Raw genomic sequence first — 24,561 nt, forward strand, 5'->3', positions numbered from 1 at the left:
CGGCCTCAAATGAGTACCTGGTGCGGTGTTTAAACATCGCCACTGGGGAGATAAAGGCGGGCGGGCGGGCAGGCAGGCGTGGTATTGGCCACCTCAATAAACTAGTGCATTGGTGCACATTACAGCGGAAACGGGAACGGTACCGGAGGGCACAGAGCAAACCGGAATGAGAAAATAAACCCATCACGCGTCCTCAGCGGCTAACACCGGCTTGAGCAGAGTGCATGGCATTTGCTCCTGAAAATAAAGTGCGACCGTGCGCAACAAACGGCATAAGAAAAGTGCGGGTGTCACGGCGGCGAGATGTTAACTACCTCGTCCGGTACGCAGGAGGTTGTGGGTTCTATCCCGACTCTGACGCCTGCTGTATATTTGGAATTTGCGGTGTGTCTTATCTCGCCGTGGGGCGCGTGGATTGTTCTCTGGGTTCTCGGGGTTTTCCCTCCCCATTTAGAATCGACATCACGTGTTCAGCGTATTTGGCTGCCATAAATTTCCCCGCGATGATAAGCAAGCCCACTTCGTTTAGCTATCACTTGTGGTCGCTTCTGAAAAGAGAACTACGTAGCTCAGTGGGACCTTACCTGGTCAAAAGTAGCAAAAAATTATAAATTAAGAAACTGTTTTCCCCCCTTCTTAAATGTTAGATTGTATAGGAAGGCGAGCCTGAAAAGTTGGCACGTCTTGCACGCACCACGGAATTGAGAAATGCTCGGCGCATTTCCGACGTCCGTTGGCAGGGCGTTCCCGATGTTGTTTGGGGCGAAGCGGTAACGCTGGCACCTCGCAGCAACAAGGGGCCTGGGTTGGAGTCCTGACGTGGGCGCCCCTGCTGTGTGGAGTGTGTGTGTTCTCGCACATGCGTTTTTTGCCCTGACAGCCGCGTATTCCGTACTGCCGATTTAAATACTTCCGAAGGACAGAGCGCACAGAGGGAAAGTGTTTCCAGAATCTGTGCGTTTAGCGTGATTTTTTTTTTCTCGTTGTCATCATCTGCAGCTGCCGTTTGAGACGGAGATCTACTACATCCAGCACATCATGATGTACATCGTGCCCCTCTATCTGCTTCGCTCGGGAGGTGAGTGGCGCATGGCGATCGTCGCCCCAACCCACAGCACGATTGCCATTAGAGTTGCGGTCGATCGCACCCACAGGGAGGCCTCGCTGAGTCTGGCAGGAGGGTCCTGCGTGTTTCCTAATTGAGTTACTTGCATTTTCATTTTAAAATAAAAATTTGACCTGCTCTTCAGCACTTGCCCCAACAGTCTGTTAAGGCTATATTCATTGTACTCCTTGCAGAGAACTGTACCGACACGACCGCACTCTACGATAGATGGTGCCAAACTGTGCCACATGACCTCCCGCATGGTCTTGTGGGATCCTCGGTACCGATGATGTTATTTTATTTTAATTTTTCTTCCAGTTTCGATGACGTGTACACGTGTACCAGGTCGACGTATACCAGATACACGTACACACGTCATCGGAAACAAAATCGGAAGAAAAAATTGATGATGTGCGCGTACGTCATCGGAACGGGGAAAGGGTTAATTATCTCAGCAGTGTCTTGAGACTCCGTATAAATCTCTTCCCGGCGTATTTTATGAATAAACACACGGTGCCGTGGTGCAGAGACGTGCATCCACACGCAAATGCATTCCCACGCTCATCCCAATCTCGTAATCCCATATTAGCCAGACGCTTTCATTCAGCCAAATCTATTTTTGCGTCGAGCATTTTGCCCTGGATACATGCAAAGCAGGCCTGGGAAACGATTAATTTTTTAAAGTTTTTAGTTACACGGCAGCGCAGGACATCGTGCACCCACCTACTGCTCTCTGGGTGCTGCGGCGGTGAGATGTTAACTCCCTCGCCTGTTATGCAGGAGGTCGTGGGTACGATTTCGACGCTGACGCCTGCTGCTGTATATTTGGAGTTTGCTTGTTCTCTCGCCCCGTGGTCGCGTGGATTTTTCTCCGGGTCGTCCGTTTTTTTCCCCTCCGCATTTAGAATCGACATCACGCGTTCAGCGTATTTGGCTGCCATAAATCGTCACGTGATGATAAGCCCACTAAGTTTAGCTATCATTTGTGGTCGCTTCTGAAAAAAAGAGCTACATAGCTCAATACAAAATAAATTGTTCAAATACTAAAAATCTCCTGACGTCATCAAGAAGTGGGTCCAAAACTGATCCCTGCGTAGAATTTCAGACGAGATCGCCGATTGTGGTGCTGCTACTGCTGCTGATTATGATGAGAGGGTTGCCACTTATTCCACTGTAGACCCAAACCTGGACATATTTATCAGCACACGGTCTCCTGTAAGAGTTGAACGCAGCAAAACCGGTACCAGATCTCCATACGGAGTGAGTCTTGCTGCCGCCCAAACACAGGTGCCACGTCCTAGAATGTACCGGGTCAAAACCGGGACGGGTGCCAACCCAAGATGATGATGACAAAGTTGTTTGATGATGATGATGACTCTCCCACAGAGATGATGTTAACAGTAATAATAATCGTGATGAAGCCAGAGTATGTAGATTGACATAAATGACTCGCCAGCTTAGATGATGATGGTGACGATGATCGTTCCGCGTGTGTTGCGGGTGTGAGTTGATGTAAGGGGTAGGGCACACACAGATAAAGAGCTTGTGAATCAATCGGTAAACGTGGAAAGTCGGACTGGATAAGCAGAGGATCCCTATAGAATAATCTTCTGTAAAGCAGTGTTACTTACGTCTGCAATTTTACCAACACATTCATTGCCCATGCACACACACACACACAATAAAAAGATCCCCTGTATAGCCTTAAGACTCATCTTCTTGGTTCTTTCGGTAAAGTCACGTAGAAGGGAAATAATAAAATAATAAAAATTAAACATAATAAAATAATTATCACGAGAGCTGTCTCCCCGACAGACCTGGTCTTCACCTGAGGACGGCTGCTTGCGTTGTGGCCGAAACGTCGTGAGAATTATTTGATTATGTTTTATTATTATTATTTTATTATTTCCCTTCTACGTAACTTTACCGAAAGAACCAAGAAGATGAATCCCTGCAGTCACGAAAGCTTTAAATCGAGCCTTAAGACTATTGGGGCAAGTGTTATTAGCGAGCACCTATGAAGGCCGGAATGGTACACCGGGGAAACACGACATCTGACGCTGTGACGTCGAAGCGTGCCCCCCCCCCCCAAAGTGCAGGGCCCGGGGCAGTCGCCTCCCGATTCGGCGTGCACCCTCGGGCACGGGCTCTGGTTTGTGACGCTTCCACGGTTGGACCTCCCGTGCGTGTGCGTGTGCAGGGGGGGCGTACGCGCCGGAGCCGCTGGGGGACCCGTGGTGGGCGCTGCTGGCCACGGGCCTCCTCTTCTTCTACCACTTCACCGTGCTGCAGACGCTCGCCCTGGTGAGTCGCCGGGCGCGTGATCCTCTTCGTCCCCGAATGGGACGCAACGAGCTCCCGCCACTTCTCCCTGCCCTTGTTGACGTGTTGAGCCTCTCCCTAAGAGGGGCTGACCGCTGCCGTCAGCGCGGTGTCGGGTCTCCTGGGTTTCCTGTTGCCCAGTGGTTTCCATCTCGGGGAACTTTTTTAGTCTACGGTCGTCGGTCGTGGTCCATGCCCGAGTACATGTCGCTCTGGCGAGTCGTCGTTATAACAACGACGGTAACGACGACGTATTAATTATTATTATCGTAGTAACATCGGCGACGAATATATGAGCCCGTTCCTGGGCCTCCCCTAGGTCGACGCAGCCTCAAATGAGTACCTGGTGCGGTGTGTAAAAACACCGCCACTGGGGAAACAAAAAGGCGGCCGGGCGGGTGGCGCCGACCGCCGCCGCCGTGCCGGCCTTCGTAATCGCTCGCCAACGGCGCGTGCCCCCAAACGGCACATGGGGGCTGCACGGTGGATCTCCGTCGCTTGCGCATCCCGGTGGGACCTATGATTAGCGCGGTTCGCCACGCGCGGTGCGAAAGCAGTTCAACGCGCAAACAAACAAAACGTTGCGGCGTCTCTCTCCCTCGTCCGCGCCTCTGCCGCCCCAGCTGACGCAGGTGAACCTCAACAACATGCTGTGCCCCGCCGTGTCCGACCCATTCTACGGCCGCTGGTACCGCCTGTGCGCGCTGTTCCACCAAACGGCGCTGGTCCTGCTGCACGGCAAGGCCGTCACCGTGGCCTCCAGGGCCTTGGAGCCGGCGCTCCGCGCGGCCTCCGCAGTCTTCCGACCGCCAACCAAAAAGATCGACTGATGCGACGCGTGCGTCCGTGCGCATGCGTGCGCGTGCGTGCGTGAACGTGCGTGCGTTCGTGCACGTGCACGTGCCTGCGCGGGGAGCGGAGGCGCAGTTGTGGGCGCACTGCACTACGAAGCCGGCGTCGCCCGAGTTCGATTCCCGGCCATGACCTGTGACGACGGTGATTATCTGAAAGTGCCACGGGCCCCTCCTCTAGGTCGACTCGGCCTTAAACGTGAGTTCCTTTTCGCGGCTGTGTAAACATCGGTATGGGAGGAGCTCGCCAACAGAACTCGCCCCAGCAGCCTGTTCAGGCTATGGGGTGGGGCGAGGGGGTTGGGGGGGACCTTTGCCTTGGCCGTGTCGCACGATCCCAGCACACGCAGCGCAACAACTGGCCCGCTATAAACACACGGCCAATGCACTCACCCGCACACACAAAGACAAAGACCCCCCGTATAGCCTTAACAGACTGTAGGGGCAAGTGCTGTTGCGAGCACCTATGAAGGCCGGAACGGTACACGAGGGGGTGGGTGGCCAGCACCACGCCCGGCCGCCTTTGTCTCCCCAGTGGCGATGTTGACACACTGCACCAGCTACTCATTTGAGGCTGAGTTGACCTAGGGGAGGTCCAGGACCGGTTCAGATAATCGTCAACGGTGTTCGGCCGCGAGCGGGAATCGAACCCGGGTCGCCGGGTTCATAGCGCAGCGTGCTAACCACTACACCACCGCTCCCCACACACACACACTCACCCACACACACATGCACACACTCACGCACACATACGCAGCGATTAAACAACATACATTTCCTTTAGAACCCTGTGATCTGATGCGGTCAGGAACTGTCACAAATACGTCGTGGTCGGTGAATTTGCAAAGGGAACGGTGGCGCTGTGATTAGCACACCGCGTTACAATCCCGGCGACCCGAGTATAATTACCGGCCATGGCTAATATCAGTGACGGGTGAAATCTGAACCGGTCCCAGGGCCCCCCCCCCCCCTCCAGGTCGATTCAGCCTTAAATGAGTACCTAGTGCGGTATTTACAACCACACCAACGCTGGGGAGACAAAGGCGACCAGGGATGTTTTTTTTCCCCCCGGGGCCACACACCACCCCCCCCCCCCTCGTGTAGGTGACCCCCCCCCCCCCTCTAACGCAAACACGTGGGCGAGTCGACCCGCTTACTTAGGAGGGATGCAATGGAAACAAGACGGGTGCGAGCACCGAGTCTGAAGACGCTCGTGTTTTTCCAGGAGGGGGGGGGGGGAGTCCCGCGTTGGGCATTGGGATCTTCGGCCTTTGCGGATGAACACCGTTCCGTGTTTCGCCATCGGGGGGGATGCCGGAGAACCTGGAGGAGAAACCCGAGTAGGGAGTCGAACCCAGCGGCGTTATTTCTGTGAGGCACGAGTGTTACCAGTGCGCCACACTGCATGTTTGGAATTGAATGCTTCCTGCAGATGATCAAGAATTGACGACGGTGTTCCCTCGTTATCCGCGGGGGATAGGTTCCGGAGATGCTCGTCATTAGCGCCTTTCGCGGATTACGGTATTGGAATATGGTACTCGCAACGTCCGCAGGTGCTTCTAAGGCTGCCAGAAATTCTCTCCGTCTTTCTCATCACATTCTCTCATCACTTTATATCTCATCACTATCTCATCACTTTATTTATCATCGCTTTCTTTCTCCATCTGTCCCTCGATGCAGTCGGGCAGGGTTCAAGATGCGATTCGCGCGCAGCCAAAACCGCGGGTAGCGATTTCGCGAATAACGAGGGAACGCTGCACTGAGAGAGAAAAAGAAAACCCCAGGAGAAAGCCATTGCCCTGGGAGAGAAGGCCGTATTACGACGTCCACAATGCAATGCAGTTTACGGGTTCTCGCCTCTCGTCTCGCTGTCGTTCGTCGAGTGCGATCGCTGGCCGTGAACGGATCGTGAACTCCGGCCGTGCCCGAGTTTTTTTTTTGTGTTTGAACGCGTCTCCCGACGCGTGCCACTGCGGTTATATGCAAGCCGAACCTCTGGGGGGCGGGGGGGGGACGACGGACCTCGTTGTCGCGATGCTTTGCCGTCGAGCGGTGCTGCCTTTGTCGGCCGTGGCGGGCGACGATGCAGCGCCGAGTCGGGTTTTCCCGTCCGTGCCGCGGTTGACACGCGTGTGCGCACGCGCGTTTGCGCTCATCGGGGAAACCCATGGGCTTTATTCCGCACAAAGGAAAAATCCCAAAGGTTCGCTTGGAGAGGATTTGCATGCCCGGGATTGTACCGAGGGACGGGAAGGGGACCGGGAAGAGGACCAGTTGGGTTGGAGCCAGCTCGCAGGCTAGCGGCGTCCTGTTGGCTGTCAAGTTAAAACGCGGCTTGGCCAGGACGGACGGTCTGGCCGCTGGAGGTGCTACGCCAGAGTATTGTCGTAGATCGCGCGGCCGTGAGAAGTGCCAATGGACACGGGGGAGGCCTTCAACCCAGCAGTGGGGATAGAGCGCGGCCGGCGACGATGAAGCTTGGCGCATAATATGCCGTCTCCTTGGACAACGTCAAACGGCACCGGTGGCCACGTGGCCGTTACGGACGGCGCGACGGCCCCTCTCGCCGGTGGTTCCCCGTGCCTGGTCATCGCCGGTGGGGTAAAGCCACCACACCACCGCTCGCTCCATGCGCTCCACGCGCTCCAAGCGGCACGTGGCCCGCAGGCGCCCGACGCTGGAAACTGTTTCGCGGCGTTCTCCGGGTTCACGAGACGACCTCCGGGTGGCTCGTGCCAAACGTGCGCCCAGGTGCCAAATACGGTCACGTCCATCTGGTCTCGCGCGCACGCACGCACGCGTTAACAGACGCGCACAGACGTACACGAGCGCGCACGGACCAATATACTAACACACGCACACAAGAGACACGAACAGGCACACGCAAAAAAGACAAAGATCCCCCATATAGCCTTAACAGACTGTTGGGGCAAGTGATATGACGAGCACCTTTGAAGGTTCTGATGCACACACGCCAACAATTGCCATTCGCCACTAAGTGTCGGTGACGTCACCAGGGTGCTTGTGCCAGGCTAAGTGCACTTTAAGGCCACGTGAAGTGTTGAACACCCGCCGGCAGGCGGTCACGGGACAGATCCAGGTGCCATGAATTGACTGACTGAGAGGACGGGCAGATGCGCGCCAGCGCACACACACACAGACAGACAAAGATGCCCCGTTTAGCCTTAACAGACTGTAGGGGCAAGTGCTGTTAGCGAGCACCTATGAAGGCCGGCACGGCACACGAGGGGGTGGGTGGCCAACGCCACGCCTGGCCGCCTTTGTCACCCTCGAGGCGATGATTACACACCGCACCAGGTACTCATTTGAGGCTGAGTCGACCTCGGGGAGGCCCAGGACCGGTTCAGATAATTGTCACTGGTGTTGGCCGTGAGTGTGAATCGAACTCTGTTCGCCGGGTTCGTAGCACAGCGCGCTAACCACTACGCCACCGCTCCCCACAGGCACACACACACACACACGCCAACACACACACGCCAACACACACTGCTTTGTAAGACGCGGCTCCTAACCGCTGCATTGACACGCGGGGGGGGGGGGCACGCGTGCAGTCTCAACCCCAAGAATACGGGAAGCGAGCTCATGATGAAAGGGATCGGAATAAACTGATGAGTTCTCTTTACGCGAGGGAATTATAATAATCGTAATAGTAATAATAATTTAACACGAATTTTTTGTTGTTTGTTCGCATGTCGGTATTTATTATGGGTGAAACTAACGGAGTAATCTCATTGCGGAGGGGAGGTCTCTGTGCAGGGCTTGATTTCTAACGGAATACCTCCCCAGATACTGCAGTATGGATGTATGTATGTGCCGTATGTACGTTGAACTTCTTTCGCACCGCACGTAGCCAACCGTGCTAGTAGCAGTTGTGGTGTAGTAAGCCGATGAGTCGTAGTAGGGAGCCACGGCCCCAGCGACAGAGGAATACTGGATGTGGTGTGCCGCGTGTGGAAACACATTCGAAGTCCGTGGCAGATCGCAGTGCGGTGTAGCTGCGGGACACATGGTGAAAGTTAAAATTAGATGCCGGAATGTGCTTCAAAAAAAATGTTAGCGCTTATACGGGACTAACGTTTTTTTAATGGAAAAAGAACGCAGAATAATACACTGTAACATGATAACAAATGTAATGTTCATAGCTTCACAAAGTCTGAGAGTCTCCCACTTGTTCGCCATCGTTGTCAACGCTTGGCCTGGAATCTTCTCCAGGTGGTCTCCAGAGCCCGGAGGCACATTCCTTGTCGTATTGTTGCAAATTCAGAACATTTTTTTTGAAGCGCCCTGTATATTCGGGGTCGCTGACAGACTGGAATAGGTGGCGCATGACGAACCGTAGAAGCCACGGCCATGGACGTGGTGTGCCGGGTGAGGGGAGAGAGACCTCGAGTCAGGAGAGAGACCCGGGTGAGGAGGGAGAGAGACCCCGGGTGAGGAGGGAGAGAGACCCCGGGTGAGGAGGGAGAGAGACCCCGGGTGAGGAGGGAGAGAGACCCCGGGTGAGGAGGGAGAGAGACCCCGGGTGAGGGGAGAGAGACCCCGGGTGAGGGGAGAGAGACCCCGAGTCAGGAGAGATACCCGGGTGAGGAGGGAGAGAGACCCCGGGTGAGGAGGGAGAGAGACTCCGGGTGAGGAGGGAGAGAGACTCCGGGTGAGGAGGGAGAGAGACCCCGGGTGAGGAGAGGAGAGAGACCCCAGGAGAGAGACCCCTGGTGATGGGAGAGACCCCTGGTGATGAGAGAGAGAGAGAGCCCGGGTGAGGAGGGAGAGAGACAGACCCCTGGTGAGGGGAGAGAGACCCCTGGCGTTGCACGCGACTTGTAAATAAACACAAGTGCCATTGCTGGGGCATGTGGACTGCAGCAGGGACGACGATTCGGTGCGATCTCGTTATCACGAAATAATCGGAATAAAAATATTTAATTCGCTCGCCTGTTGCTTGCGCCTCGTTTAAAACACACGAAAATCACCCCAATTGCTGTATGCCCCCGTCCGTCGGGGTGGAGCGGTGGCGCAGTGGTTAGCGCACTGCGCAGGGGAGCAGCCGAACCGACGGCTGACTCCGGTTCTGGGCGCTCCGCGTCGGCAACCGGCGCGGTGAAGTATGGTCAAACAACCCCGGTGACCGACAGGGTGTGGGGAGGCCTCCGTCCAGCAGTGGATAGATATTGTCTGTACACCATTATTGTTATTCTTAATCGTGCTATCGGACATACGGCAATCGACGGCGTGACAAGCAGTGGAGGATGACTTCTGCGGATCCGCATGATGATACGGTACGTTGAACTTCCTTCGCACGGTACGTTGAACTTCCTTCGCACCGTACGTAGCCAACCGTGATCATCGGAGGAGCGGGATTGGAATAACACTGCTCGTGTGTTTGTATGTATTGTTGAACTTACAGATACGGAGCGATGTAACCATCGATTACGACACCATTCGAACCGTTAATAAAAGTCGGCGTATGGAGGACGCGTCGCTGGCAGGAGCGAGGGCTGATGGTCAAGTGGTCAAGAGTAATGAGAGAGGCGGCGGAGGCAGCAGCCAAGGAATGGAATATTACACTGGTCAACAAATTTTTTTTTTTTTCTGGCCTGGACTTTTGCAGCTGTTTTAGACTAATTTCAGGGTGCTGATTCCAAATCTGATCTCAAATTTGCTCTATCACATCTAATTTTTATGCTATCGGCATACCCCATTTTCATTGATTTTACCCGAAATTAACTCTGTCACTTATGATTGCAAGTTGTTGCGAGTCAGTGACTGCTTTTGTGTTAAAATATGGTGCTGTATTTTTAAGATAGTGTGTTTATAATATCATTTTATATAGATATCCACATTTATTTAATATTTTTCTTCTGCAGTTTTATTGAAAATGCAATATTTGATATCTCAAAACCCTGATGTGATAGACAAAAACTGATGCCATATTTGGAATCAGCACCCCAAAATTACCTTCAAACCGTTGGAATACCTTATTCCAGAAAAAGTGTGTGACCAGTATTATCCGTGAGGACGTCCACCGCAGAAGTATTCTTCATTTCAAGGCCCTGCGAGCCATTGGCGGGCCCTGGTAGAATTTAATGCCCCCCCCACCCCGACAACACAAATGCAAAACGCGCCCGATCACAGTGCTGCTGTCACGCCCCCCCCACCCACCAATGGTTTCGAATGTGTGGCGGCTCTCACACCCGAGCCTTCGTGTCGGTGACAGCGCTGAGTGGCCTCACGGTGGACGTTAAAGAGTCTCCCGACGTCATTTCCACACGAGCATGCCAGTGTGTGTGGCACGTGCCCCCCCCCCCCCCCAATGATCCGATCGAAATCTCTAATTTCCATTGGATCATTGGGGTTGATTAGTAATAAAGCGGCATTTTGCGACCCCCACTGCCACTGTGTAGCATGTTATTACGCGCCAGGGACTCTGAGATGATAGGACAATAGTCTGAGTCCATAATTGGCAATAACTAACGGCAAAGCGGTTATAAGTGACTCACAGAATTGTGCGCAGTTGCGTATACAGTCCACACGACTTCCCTGAAGGCATCAACACCTTCAGTGAGCGCGATGCCGATCACACAACGCGGTTCGAATTCGACCCTCGATCGATAGCTGCGCCATCGCCGCACACGCGTCCAATAAAAAGCAAGGGACAAGTCCTTTACTTACTAGCAACTCATCTATCATTTTTCATTGCTGGAGGGGTTGCCCCCCCCCCCTACCTGAAAATCCTGGCTCGGCCATTGACCTTGACACCTGTTTTATTACCAGAAAGGGTAAAAGTTTTCTTATGTTTTGATATACTGGCTAGAAATCGTCAATTCCGTTTAACGAGAACGCAAATTCGGTTTGATGTAATCCCAGGTCCTGCGGTCATTCGCGGCCAGTGGATTTCGTGGCGGTTTTCACGATTCCGATTCTCGGGGTCCCACCGTGCCCTCCTTTGTTGACGGGTCACCAACGATTTGCTCCGAATTTCCCCCCATCAATCCAGTAATTGCTCATCTGTGTGCGCCTGTTTTAAACACGTGCTCTAGAGCGACGGCTGCCTTGCAAAAGGGGCACATCGGTGGACGGTATCGACGATCAGATTTCAAATGGCTGGCGAAAAGGTAGCAAACTTCCACAATAACATCCAAGCAGAGCTTCCTTTGCAAGCGTTGCTCGTTTTAGACCGAGACAATTTTCAGGGCGCCCCAAGCCAGGTTTGGCTGGAATCGTGGCAAAGTGTGCCAATGACTCTGCAAACCGATTCCCAACAACGACCACCACTCGATACCTCTCACGAACGATGTCAGCCAGCACCTATGAAGACCGTCACGGCGCACCAGCGGTGGTGTGGTTACCCCATCTCCCTAGCGGTGGTGTGGTTACCCCATCTCCCTAGCGGTTGTGTGGTTACCCCATCTCCCTAGTGGCGGTGTGGTTACCCCATCTCCCTAGTGGCCGTGTGGTTACCCCATCTCCCGAGTGGTGGTGTGGCTACCCCATCTCCCGAGTGACGGTGTGGTTACCCCATCTCCCTAGTGACGGTGTGGTTACCCCATCTCCCTAGTGGTGGTGTGGTTACCCCATCTCCCTAGCGATGGTGTGGTTACCCATCTCCCTAGCGGTGGTGTGGTTACCCCATCTCCCTAGTGGTGGTGTGGTTACCCCATCTCCCTAGTGACGGTGTGGTTACCCCATCTACCTAGCGGTGGTGTGGTTACCCCATCTCCCTAGTGACGGTGTGGTTACCCCATCTCCCTAGTGACGGTGTGGTTACCCCATCTCCCTAGTGACGGTGTGGTTACCCCATCTCCCTAGTGGTGGTGTGGTTACCCCATCTCCCTAGCGATGGTGTGGTTACCCATCTCCCTAGCGGTGGTGTGGTTATCCCATCTCCCTAGTGGCGGTGTGGTTACCCCATCTCCCTAGTGGTGGTGTGGTTACCCCATCTCCCTAGCGATGGTGTGGTTACCCATCTCCCTAGCGGTGGTGTGGTTACCCCATCTCCCTAGTGGCGGTGTGGTTACCCCATCTCCCTAGTGGTGGTGTGGTTACCCCATCTCCCTAGTGACGGTGTGGTTACCCCATCTCCCTAGTGACGGTGTGGTTACCCCATCTCCCTAGTGGTGGTGTGGTTACCCCATCTCCCTAGCGATGGTGTGGTTACCCATCTCCCTAGCGGTGGTGTGGTTACTCCATCTCCCTAGTGGCGGTGTGGTTACCCCATCTCCCTAGTGGTGGTGTGGTTACCCCATCTCCCTAGTGAAGGTGTGGTTACCCCATCTACCTAGCGGTGGTGTGGTTACCCCATCTCCCTAGTGACGGTGTGGTTACCCCATCTACCTAGCGGTGGTGTGGTTACCCCATCTCCCTAGTGACGGTGTGGTTACCCCATCTCCCTAGTGACGGTGTGGTTACCCCATCTCCCTAGTGACGGTGTGGTTACCCCATCTCCCTAGTGGTGGTGTGGTTACCCCATCTCCCTAGCGGTGGTGTGGTTACCCCATCTCCCTAGTGGCGGTGTGGTTACCCCATCTCCCTAGTGGTGGTGTGGTTACCCCATCTCCCTAGTGACGGTGTGGTTACCCCATCTCCCTAGCGGTGGTGTGGTTACCCCATCTCCCTAGTGGCGGTGTGGTTACCCCATCCCCCTAGTGGCGGTGTGGTTACCCCATCTCCCTAGTGGCGGTGTGGTTACCCCATCTCCCTAGTGACGGTGTGGTTACCCCATCTCCCGAGTGGTGGTGTGGTTACCCCATCTCCCTAGTGGCGGTGTGGTTACCCCATCTCCCCAGCGGTGGTGTGGTTACCCATCTCCCCAGCGGTGGTGTTCGCAAACCATTCGAGATGCTCAATTAAGGCGGCAGAGGACGAGGTTTGAGCTCAACATCGCCGATGTTAGCCGTGAGCGGGAATCGAAATCGGGCGAAACCAATGTTCATCATGCAAGTGCACCAACCGCTGCACCACCGCTCCCCCGTGTACACACGCGGCCTCGAGCCGTGGGCGAGGCGGACGCGTTTGGTTTGAACGCCTCCACCAATCACCTGAGGGGGGGGGGGGAGTCGAAGGTGACTCCTCCCCCTTCCCACGGTGACCCTTGCACACGGCGGGGTCACCGCTGCGCACGAATTCGCATTCACGGCACGCCCGGCCACCGTAGAGACACATCCATGCACAGCAGCAACACGAAGCGTACTTTGAAATATCGGGTTTATTGAGGGCAGTTTTTTTTTATTTTTCCTTTAAATGTTTTCGTTCTCCCCCACCATCACCAACCCCCCCCCCACCCCTTTGCTACACTATAACAGGACAAAAGTATTCCATAATCAAAATCGGTTATACCGAAACCCTGGGCCATACTAAAACACACACCATCGCAACCTACAACTCCCCCTTTCTCCATCTCGGTTATACTTCACCCAACAAAACACATCCAACTACAGCTACAGTCGTCAGCGAACACCGTCCTGCATGCCAGGGGAGCCTTCGTCCCGCCCTCCTGAGTAACGCAGCAAACAACACACAGCAAATTTCCGAGGCATTTCACAAACAACGCTCCCTCTTCTCCTATCTCTCTCTCAGCTTCCCAGCTCCTTACGGCATGGGCGGGGGACCCCCTCCCGACCCTCTCCATCCTCTTTGACTTAGGAGGGCCGAGCAGGACTTTCGACTGTCTTCAATTACTGAACACGAGCACGCACGCATTAAACCGCCCTTCTAGGTCGACGATAACCCCCCCACTCTCCCACCACCATCCGGTACCCACGATTAGTTATCGTGACATTTTTCGCTCGGGTAGGCTTCACGGAATCTCAATAATTTTTCAAGAGGTGGTGAGTGGGCGAGGTAGGTGGGTGGGAGGGCAAATGTTGCTGTGTGCCATCCAAATTGAGCGATTTGCAGGTTACATTATTCAGCCATGGGATGTATGGCCAACGCCAGTTGCATTTAGATCGTTTGTTTTATTAGCCGTGGGAGGAAACGCATTATTTATAAGGGCAGAGCATAACCAGCTCCGCGCAGAAAAGCGCTAGTTCGGGAATCGAACTCAGGCGCTTCCTGCTGCGAGGTACCGGGTGTCACCCACTGCTGTGCCACCCTGCCTGCCGCCCGATGTGTGCGGCAAACATGCTTGCAGCAAGTGGTGAGAAATAATCGAAGATTGAAAACGAATTTCTTCAGAACCCGCTTCTTGTGTTTAGTGTTGTCCTCCGATTAGCGCGGTTGGCTACGTACGGCGCGAAAGAAGTTCGGCGTACGTACGTGCATACACACGTATCGTTTGCCGGTTGTTTTTGGAGTGGTAGGCCTCGTGTGTGCCACGGTTTGTATGAAATGAATATCAGGTCATAGGGTCCCCCACACCCTGCCCTAGCGAGCTTGAGGAAACACACGGGTGGCAACACCAGGCAACGAGTTACAACGCAACACGAGACGCGTTTTTGGAGCAAGACGTGGCAACGTTTGTAGGGAACGCGCGGCCTTCACTTCAAGTAAAATGCATCCCCCCCACTCCCCCTCTTCGTGTGTACGTTTTTTGTGGCAGTCTTCATCTTCACCAGAAAAATGAACACGTTTCAGGGGGCGACCACCGGCTCACTCTCCGGCGACAATTCCGTTTCCCGGAGGTGTTGCCGGCAACCCGAGTCGCTCCCCCCATCTCCTCCCCACACACACACGGGTTGCCACTTGCCCGGCTCGCTGTGACACGAACACAACACAAAGTTTACCCAAAACCCACGAGGGCAAAACTAAAAAACACGCTACAGAACTTCGCCCACCGTGCGATTTGAGAGAATCCTCGCAGGGAGGCAAAGCCAAGGACACGGGAGGGTGACGATTCACAGGAAGTGGGGGGGGCATCCCAGGAGCCTGCGAGATTGGCCTCTCTCGCAGGGCCCAGAAAGTCTTGCAGAGCAGCTTCGGTGAGCAGCTTTATTGAGAAGCGGATTTTTTTTGCAAGACTGGTGTCCGATAGGCTACGAGATAAGGCCCACTCAGCTATGTAGCTCGTTTTCAGAAGCGACCTGTCCACATATGATAGCTCAACGAAGTGGCTCATCACGTCGAATTTTATATCAGCCAAACACTCTTAAAATGCATGTTCATAAATGTGGAGGGAAAGACCGGGGGAGGGGGACCCGGAGAAAAATCCACGCGACCACGGAGAACACGCAGACTCCAAATTTACAGCAGGCGTCAGAGTGAGGCTCAAACCCACGACCTCCTGTATACCAGGCGAGGTAGTTAACATCTCGCCACCGTGGCGCCCTGATGATGGAAGAGCTGTGGCAATGAAGAGGACAGAGAACCAAGGATGGCGAAGATGGCGGACACAGACCCACCGCTAAGGCAGAGCGCGCCAGAGAAGATACAAACCACTTTGGAAGAGAAGAGCGAGATCGGGATGAGCGTGAAGGGTGTTTGAGTTGGCGGTGGCGTCTGTATGACTGTGTGGGTCTGAGAGAGCTGCGCTCAAAGCATGTGGAAGAGAAGTTGCTGGCAATTTTCGGGTGTCTCAAGACGTTCGCGAGGCATTTTGTGGCAAGGCAGGAGTCTTTCCAAGAGTTCATGGCAGGTGAATGTTAGAGATATGATCGTGCAACAAATGTTGGAGGTTGCTGCACATCTGCAAATGCGGGATCTGGAGGGTATACAGCACCGCGTGAGGTGATGGCATCAACGACTTTGGCCCTGCCGGCATTTTGATCGTGTTGAAGTTTCACCGAGGAACTTCAGCAGAATTGTCATTTGAGTAACCTTACAGAGCGAGAAAGAGATGTGAACCCCCCCCCCCACGTGGGAGAAAACGCACGGAGGAAAAGCGTGGACCGATTTCAGAGAGGCAGCTCCTAGCGGTCTTCACAGAGAGAACGAGAAGAGAAACATCCTCGTCGAGGAGGCGAGAAGGGAGGCAGGGCGACGCTTCGCTCGTTCCTGGTGACCCAAGTTCGGACGGGCAGCGGCGGCGGTGGCGAGCGCCGCGGTGTTCTTTGCGCGGCACGCCACGGACGCGCCTGTTGGGGTTTCGGGTAAACTTTGTACACGTGATAGAACAACTACTGGGGGGTCTGGGGGGGGGGGGGCACGTGGCCGGGCTGGGCGGTGGAGAAACCGCAGCGACCTTTTTCGCGGCCCTCCGAACCGTGAAAAAGGTCCACGACTCGGGAGTGGCTGCTTCTTTGCCGCTCTAAAAGTATTCACGCCACGCAGACTCACCAAAACTCTCGGGTCCGTGGCCCGGGCCCCACTTTACCGCACCACTTACTCGGGTTTGTGGTTTTACTCAAATCGAGCCACCCCCCGCCGCAGCGGCGGTCGCACCGAATTCATTGAAGACGATTGCTGGCGTCTCGTCGACAGATGTTTTTGCTCGTAGCGGCGGTATTGTGTGCCGAATTAGAAGTGAATTATTATCATTCGGAGTTTTGTGCGGCTTAAAAGCAAATGGAAATATCGGCAAGGTTAACACATCCCAAACGTGAGAATGTTGTCGTCTAATATCGTTGGGAATTTTTAACAAGCGCGTTTTTTTTGGTTTATCCCCCCCCCACCCCATGGACCATCGTTGATTACAAAACCATAGCCCCCACAAACATTTAAAGGATTTAATTATCTCGCGTGTGCAGCGAACCGTTCCTCAAGTCGCAATTGCATTTCTTAGCGCCCGGTCCGGCGCCACGATCCTCCAGCGTTGGGGCGACCGCTGCTGGCGAGAAGGGAGTAAAAGCCACGCACGACACTCAAACGTGGCCCCGTGAAGCCAGGCGAGAGGGGTTTTTTTTCCCCTCCAGAGACGAATGTCCGCGTTTAACATTCGGAATAACACGGAACGCGAAAACGTCCCAAGCGTTGGCAAATTGTGTAAAATGTTGTTCCGGAAAGCCAAATTACGCCTTCGAGAGCGCCACTAAATTTGATTTACAAGTGGAACAAACAGCGGCGAATTCTGCTTAGATATGCGATTTTACCCACAATGCTCCACAAGTCAATTATGAGTCTGTGGGGGGCCCCAAAGCAAGAGGATAATGACTGCGCTGCATTTCACCAATTCATCACGGACGTGGTCACCGTTTTAAAAGCTGTCCCGAGCTCAGTATATTAATCAAAACCGACAGAACATCAACCAGAAGTGTGTTTGTTTTTTGCCACGAAAGGTCAAATTGAATTTACAACGCCAGTGTATTAAACCGGGACACATTCTGCGAATATAATCGAGTTCACGGTTTTGTCGCGTGGGATGTAAAATGTTGTCGCGCTCTCCGCCACCCCTCAACCTGGCGACACAGCCCCCCAATCCCCCCCACTCGGTCACGAATCCACAGCCGGAGCGATGCGCAGGACACACGGACGTGGGTGGGGGGAGGGGGTGCGGCTGGGGGGGGGCGAAATAAAAGAACGGACTTCACGACGCAGACGACAACGAGGAAGCTCGGGGCCTTCAAACCCGAGCGGCCACGACGCAACGCTGCTGCAGTGCAAACCACGACGACACCAGGGACTGGCCACGACTCCTCCCCCCAACCTGACCTCTTCCCCGCCCCGGTCAGGGGCGATGTCTCACCGCACGTTTTCTTGATGGAGGTGGGCCCGTGACCAGCCACAAAAGGTACCAACCTCGGATGTGGTGCGTCGGATGTGGAAATATTTTCCTGGTCACCGGCACGTACCGAAACTGCGTCTCTCCACGCCGTGCGGCGCTCGCCACTCGCCCGGTCAGTTTAAATTCCCAGCGTACACGGACGGCCGCATCAACCAGGAGGGGTTCAGCCTGGATGGGTGACCGCCACGCACTAGCAGGTTGTTGTGGGGTTGCTGGCGGGGTTGTGTGGTGGGCAGCAGAGGGTAGTGCAGACAAAAAAAACATTGTTGTAACTGCTCCCCCCTTCCGGCAACTACCAACCCACACAGACCAGCGTGGGGACATGGTCAAATAAGCCCACGCGGAGTGGGCAGGCCTTCATCCAGCAGTGGATTGGAAAAGAGCGCCGGACGGTGGACACACACGGGGAAACATGTTGTCGGACAAAAACTCCTCTCGTGTGTGCTGGTTTGTCTCCGCGTTTTGCAGGCACGAGGCGACACGTTGCCCTGGGGAGACCTGGGGAGACCTGGGTGCCACTTTGAGAAACATTTTCCAAGCGACATTCGAACCTCTCTGGCCAATCGGGTGAGAGAGAGTTACAAGGCGACGTCCATCACGTGACCACGCCGCTTGCCCCTTGGAAGAGTTTCCCAAAAATGTCTCCTGGCGAAGTTGTCCCAAGGAGCGCACCGCCGAGAGAACACGTCTCTCTCTCCCTCCGTGTATGCTGGGGGCCTTGGGCTCGTGGCAAGGCCGAGCGGTCGTGGCGCGTTTTGCCGCTCGTCCTGGCGGCTCGCGGTCCGAACCCAGCGGCCGCCCTAGTTAACACCGCGCGCGCGCGCCGCCCGTCCGCTTCATGACGAACGTGAAAGTGGAATCCCGTCGACGCTATTCGAAAAAACCGAGCAAGCCACGTGTGCGTGCCGGCGTCACGGTCTACGTCTGCCAGATTTTTACATTTCACCCGCAAATTCGTCAAACTGGGAGGACGCATCACGATCCTCGCCTGCCTAATGCGAAAACAACCGCAGGCCACGCCCGGGAAACACATGGCGCCTTCGCGACAATTCGCCTCACGCTCACGATTCGATTTTAAGACGCGCGCGCGGCCAAGTGATTGGGGCCACCTCCAGTCCCGAGCAGGTAAACAATCTCCACCTCGCATTTTGTTGTCGGTTAGGGGCGACGAGCGGCGGGTTGCATCGGCCACGTGAGAAGCATCAGCGTCGCGCAACCACCACACGCGAGGAGGCCGCGCCTGTTTTCACGGCCTCTATCGCGGCTCTTGACAAAAGCCACGACCGTCGCGTTGACGATTGAGACGACGGTCGTGCACGTTCCGTCATGGAGCGGATAACCATTGCGTTGTGTTGGTCTTTTCCAGGTGCTCCGGTGATGGTTTAACCGGCCTTCGCTTGCAAACAAAAAATTACTCCGCGGGATAATTTGTACGCGCTCGCAGCGACTGTAGGAGAGCGGACCGGTCACACGTCTAAAATCGGCGGCGCACGTTTTCGCCTGCGGGAAACCGCACGCTCACCGTGAAATGAGCGTTCCGCAATCGCGCTGCACGGCTCCCCCCCCGCCCGCGTGTGCCGTCGGGTCGTACCGCGTGCCGTTTGGCGCCGAGTCTGCCGCGGCGTGTCGCTTCTCCACGCGGTACGACCGGGACGACACACCGGGGGTCGCCACGCAGGGCACTGGCATCGCTCAATCTGGTCGCAGCGGCTTTGTAGCAGAGCAAAATCCAACGTCTGGCTCACAATTGGGACAGGAAAATACGCGGTTATTCTTTTTGCGGTCGATAAAATGACTATCAATTTGGTGAAAGTAAAAAAAACCGGTTGTATTTGCGAGTTAAGATGCTGCCGCTTCGGTGAAGTTACACGTCAAGTAATAAGTAGATTCTAAATAACGGATTTTGATTTCGCTTCCTGAAGAAGACCTGTTGGCAGAAAAAACCCCCACTCAATTATAGTCCAACGCATCCCTGCCGTAGGAGATGTGGAATCTCCACTGCTCCATCGGTACAAAATCTCGCTCGAGCATGGAGACATTTCCACACCTGCGGCTGGAACAACACGTGGGGGGGGGACACGAGCGGAGACGCACGACGAATCTCTGTGGGAGTCGCGGTTGTCCAGCCCTGGCGTCGCGCTTACAAAACAAGAACTTTCGCGACGTGGGTAAAAGGGGGGCGCGAGTCGAGATCTCGGCCACGGCTCTCATCCAGTCCGGCGTGGGAACGCGCGCGGGCACAGGAGCGATATTCCCCCGCGGCTCCGGGAGCGAGCGGGTGGTGGTTGGCGGCGGTAGCGGCAACGGGCAAGCGAGCCGCGACCAGCGAACGTCGCTTTCACGTTCGCGAGCGGCGGCGGCGGCGTCGTGTTAAGAGTGAAGTCACCGGCGAGGACCTGCGCGGGTTTTTTGTCGCGCAAGGCGAGCGCGCGCGGACGACATCACGGAGTGCATTTTTACCCGCCTCTCTTAAAATGTACAAGTGAAAGGTTGTTCACTTTTCGTATATATAGGCATATCTACATACCGTATATACAAATCTTATATCGTATATCACACAGTATACATATGCACGTACGTATAGACCGCGCACATTTGCATTTATGTGCATACCATGTATAATTATGCATGCAGAATGATGCACGCATAATTGAATACGGATGTTATAGACGTTTCTACGCGGTACACACGTACACACACGTACGAGATGCCGTATATACATATAACATAGAGTAAAAAATAATATATACTGTATACATATATACACTGCAATATCGTATACAGTATATATACTCGTACATATATGTACATACGTACACATACATAGTGCACACACACGTTTCAAGAGTAAAACGAACGCAGCCACAGAGGGGGAAAACGATGGTGATAAGTCTCGTGTCTGCTCCGATCAAATGTAGAGGCTTCTGCTGCTGCTCCGGTAGATTTTCAAATTGCACTGCGCACGCTTTTCCTTCCAGCCGCGGCATCCCAGATGCAGCTCAACACCCCCCCCCCTTCCCAACTCTCACTTGCCCCCCACCCCCCTGGCCCCCCACCCCCCAGGCCCCCCACCCCCCTGGCCCCCCACCCCCCAACTTACAATCGTCCCGATCGCAACAGTTAAGTTTGAAATTCTCACGCCTGGTTTTGTTGGAGCAAACGGGGGAGGGGGGGGGGGCTGGGGGAGGCCGCCCCCCCCCCCCCCTGCCAGGTAAAATAAAAAAAAACTGGGAGGGGGGCGTCGCAAACCTCCGACACTCTCGGCCCCCCCTCCCCTTCCTTCTTGCGCCCGAGAGGCAAAATGAAGTTTCTAGTCCGGCCATCCGCACTCTGTGGACCAGAGGGCCGGAGAGTCCGAGAAGCCCCAGGCCGCCCTGGCTGGTTGAACGCGACAAATCGCCGAGCGCGCGAACACCGTGCTGTAGGGGGGGGGGGGGCAGCAGTTTACAAGACCGGGTTATACGCCGTGGTGGAACGGCTCCAGCCAGAACTTTTTTTGTTTCATGTTGGGGTTAAATTCCAGACAACGGAATTATTAACTTTTGAACTTTGCACGTTTTGCGTCGCGAGCGCGTTCGTCGTTGAGAGGTTTTTTTTGTTGGTTTCACGCGAGGACACATTTCTCGACGCAAAAACGCGGCGGCGGTGGCAGCGTCGCGTGGTTCGCTTGAACGTGTAAGCGGCGCCCGCGAGCCCAACGTGGGCGAGATGACCAAAACCTTGAGAGAGCAGCAACAACAACAACTCGTTCGGGAGCGTGAACAAAAAACCCGGTCTCGGAAAACCCATCCTCATCCTCCTCGTCCTCCTCCCTGCTCGCACCAACCACAACCCTCCTCCCCCCCTCGCCCCGCGCGCAAAAAATAAACTCGGCACCCCCCGCGGTGTTCCCCACCACGGCCAGGGGCGCCCGCACTTGCGCCAAAGAAGACTGCGGTTATTTATAAACCGCATGATCTGTATCGTACGTTCGAAAAAAAAATAAGAATGGCGACAAGCCTAAAGGCGAGTCCCCGTGACATATTCAAACCAAAATAGCACCAATTTTGTTTTAGTTTTTTTTTTACACGATTCAAGTTTATCATTCTCGTTTTAAAGCCTCACACGTGAGCGACGCAGCTCTCCTTCGGCCCACGTTGAGTTATTCACTACGCCCATCACCACCCCCCGCGACCCACACCACCTTCCCCGTTCAGATTTCGCGAAGTTTCCTTTGAATCCGAAATCTCTGGCGTTCACGTGCGCGTGGCTGTCGGCCACAGACTTCTGCCCGTGACGTCACAGACACGCCATGTGACCTTTTAGAGAGAGCCCCCACCCCCGATAGGTGCAGAAAGCATTTCAAGTGGGGGAGGGGGGGGGGTGGGAGAAATCAAGATTTTTTTCCCTATTAAACATAGACGTTATAAATGTACATTGGCTTCACTTCACGTTTGTTTTGTTTTTATTTGGTACCCATTTTGTTTGACTGGCCACTTAAGTTCTTACCACTGTTTACAAGTGTTGCTCGTTTTTGTGCATTACACCGTTGGATTGAAATAATCTACAATCAAGAAAAGCTCCAGTGTGGATTCAAAAAGATAACGTTGTTGGCTTCATTTTTGCTTCGATTGCTTTCAAACCCGATGAAATCAACGCGTAACCCAACGGAACGGAAAGGTTAACGCAAAAATAATAAAAACAAAAAGCCTCTTGAGCGATTCAGCACTTCATAGAAATTGTTCCTTCGCGACTACAAATGGCACGTTATTAAGGCCTGGTTTCCCTTTTTATTCTTTAGCAGCATTCGCCTTTGCAATTGAACACCTTATTGCTGCAACCAACAAAGACTGGCTCTCTCTCGATGTCAATTCAAGAGAACGGGGGGGGGGGGGGGGGGCGATGATGACCGTGAGATACAAAGAGAGAGAAGGCGTCGGCGCGGGACAAAGAGAAGAGAGGATTGATGGGGGGGGGTCCCTCAGGAAAGACGTTACCTTTAGTCAACGAGTGGAGCTATTCATCCCCCACCACCACCACCTCGGTTTCTGGCCAAGCGATGAATCGTTACGATTGTAGGTCAGCGTTTTTTTTTTAAACACGAGAATAGATTCCGTACATCGATTTTCTTACATCGTGGCGATAAACGACAGCGCCTCCAGTGGGCTGCAGCGGCGAGCGTGAGCCCATTGCATACAGAGGGTAAATTAGAATCTCAAAACCAACATTGATTCTGACGTGCCCGCGTGATCCGATGCACGCGAATCGATTTGAATCGACACATCGTTTAGATCCCGCACCCCTGTTGTAAACGTGTAATTGCAACACAATCTGTGCATAAACTGGCAGCCTTGTTCTTCAAAACGCTATTTCCGGCCAATTATTTATAGTGGCTGCATAAAGAAAACTGAACCTAGATGGGAAGGGAGAGAAAAAAAATCGGAGACAGAAAATTTTTGGATGGACGATGTCACCGTTGCGATTGTACGTTGGTTAGTGTTCTCCCGACGTCGTGGCTTGGGTCGTGTGGCTGTCGTGACATCCAAATTGACCAGACGTCGTTGCTGGGCAGGATGTCTCATGGCCCGCGAAGCATGTAAATGCAATGACGGACAGAGTGGACAGAGAGAGCGAGATGACGGGAGAAGGAAGCATCTCAAACAAAACTCGGACAAAATCCATCAACGGTGAAGAGCTCGATGGCCGAGTGAGTGCCGGGTGGCCGTAGTCACCAGTGGGCCGAGCCGACTACGTACGACAAAGTACACAAACGACGATTCGGCGAAACGAACACGACAGCAAGAGGATGGGTCAAGCCACAGAGAGAGAGAAAGTAAATCCACCGCCGCCAACGGAGGAGACACAGGAAGGGGATTTACCGTGACATCCCTGCACTTTTCACTGCGCCATGGCTGCCTCGAACACTGAACAAATATACCAGCCTCTTCTTTTAAAAATAAAAGTTACAAAAAAAGTTTATCGCACCGTGATGGTTTAAATCGGTTACATGAACGCAACCCTTAACATCAACTCGATTTCTTGCTTCAATAATTTTTCCAAAGAAGAAAAAAAAAGAATGTAAAAATGGCATAAAAAGAGATTTATCCGGAATTGTTCAACTTTCGTCTTGAAAGTTTTCGATTCAACCGTGAAGAGTAACAGCAGCAACATCAGCAGCAGCAGCAGCAATAACAGCAGCCATGGTGCAGTGGTGCAGATCAACCGCTTGACTTGGAATTCCCTTGGCCCCCCACCACCGCAGACAAAACCCCACACTCCCCCCTCCCCTGGGCGTGCATCAACGATGATCGTAAAGTGCGTCGCTTTCCTCCGCCTTTCTGGATTTCCTTTTGACCACAAGTTGCCGTTGCCCTTCAACTATGTGGGGGAAAAAAACCAAAGACGGCAATTCGATTTCGCACCTCCAAGGAGAAAAGGAAATGGTTCCGACTTTACCCGGGGCCTGTCCACTATGATGGTGGTTCTTAATGGTTGTGAGCAGAGGGTCGGGCAGGCACATATATGCATCAGATTGATTCGTGTATTGATTTTCACGTGCATTTTGGTCATCCCATGAATAGACTTGTTCTCTGCCATAGGAATGTGGAATTGTCACCACTAGCTCAGGAGATGACCGCCGCCCCCCCCACGCTGTGACATGTATATACTTATTGCATATACATCGACAC

General features: G+C 53.9%; 1 protein-coding gene across 3 annotated transcripts in view; it reads left to right on the forward strand.

Moving 5' to 3' along the window:
• TMEM164 (transmembrane protein 164) overlaps positions 1 to 9,787 on the forward strand; it is a 33,591-nt gene extending 23,804 nt beyond the window's left edge. For 2 of the 3 annotated variants that reach the window (XM_078613999.1, XM_078614000.1), the window contains 3 exons: positions 1,000 to 1,078; positions 3,306 to 3,409; positions 4,051 to 5,056. In XM_078613999.1, the coding sequence (XP_078470125.1) occupies positions 1,000 to 1,078; positions 3,306 to 3,409; positions 4,051 to 4,257 (390 nt within the window). In that variant the 3' untranslated portion in view covers positions 4,258 to 5,056. Of the gene's footprint in view, positions 1 to 999; positions 1,079 to 3,305; positions 3,410 to 4,050; positions 5,057 to 9,703 lie in introns of those variants that run through there. The other variant, XR_013588209.1, reaches the window with a different exon arrangement.
• Positions 9,788 to 24,561: the final 14,774 nt, after the last annotated feature.

Source organism: Lampetra planeri, chromosome 43 (assembly GCF_965212315.1).
Source record: "Lampetra planeri chromosome 43, kcLamPlan1.2.h2, whole genome shotgun sequence".
Classification (NCBI taxonomy): Eukaryota; Metazoa; Chordata; class Hyperoartia; order Petromyzontiformes; family Petromyzontidae; genus Lampetra; species Lampetra planeri.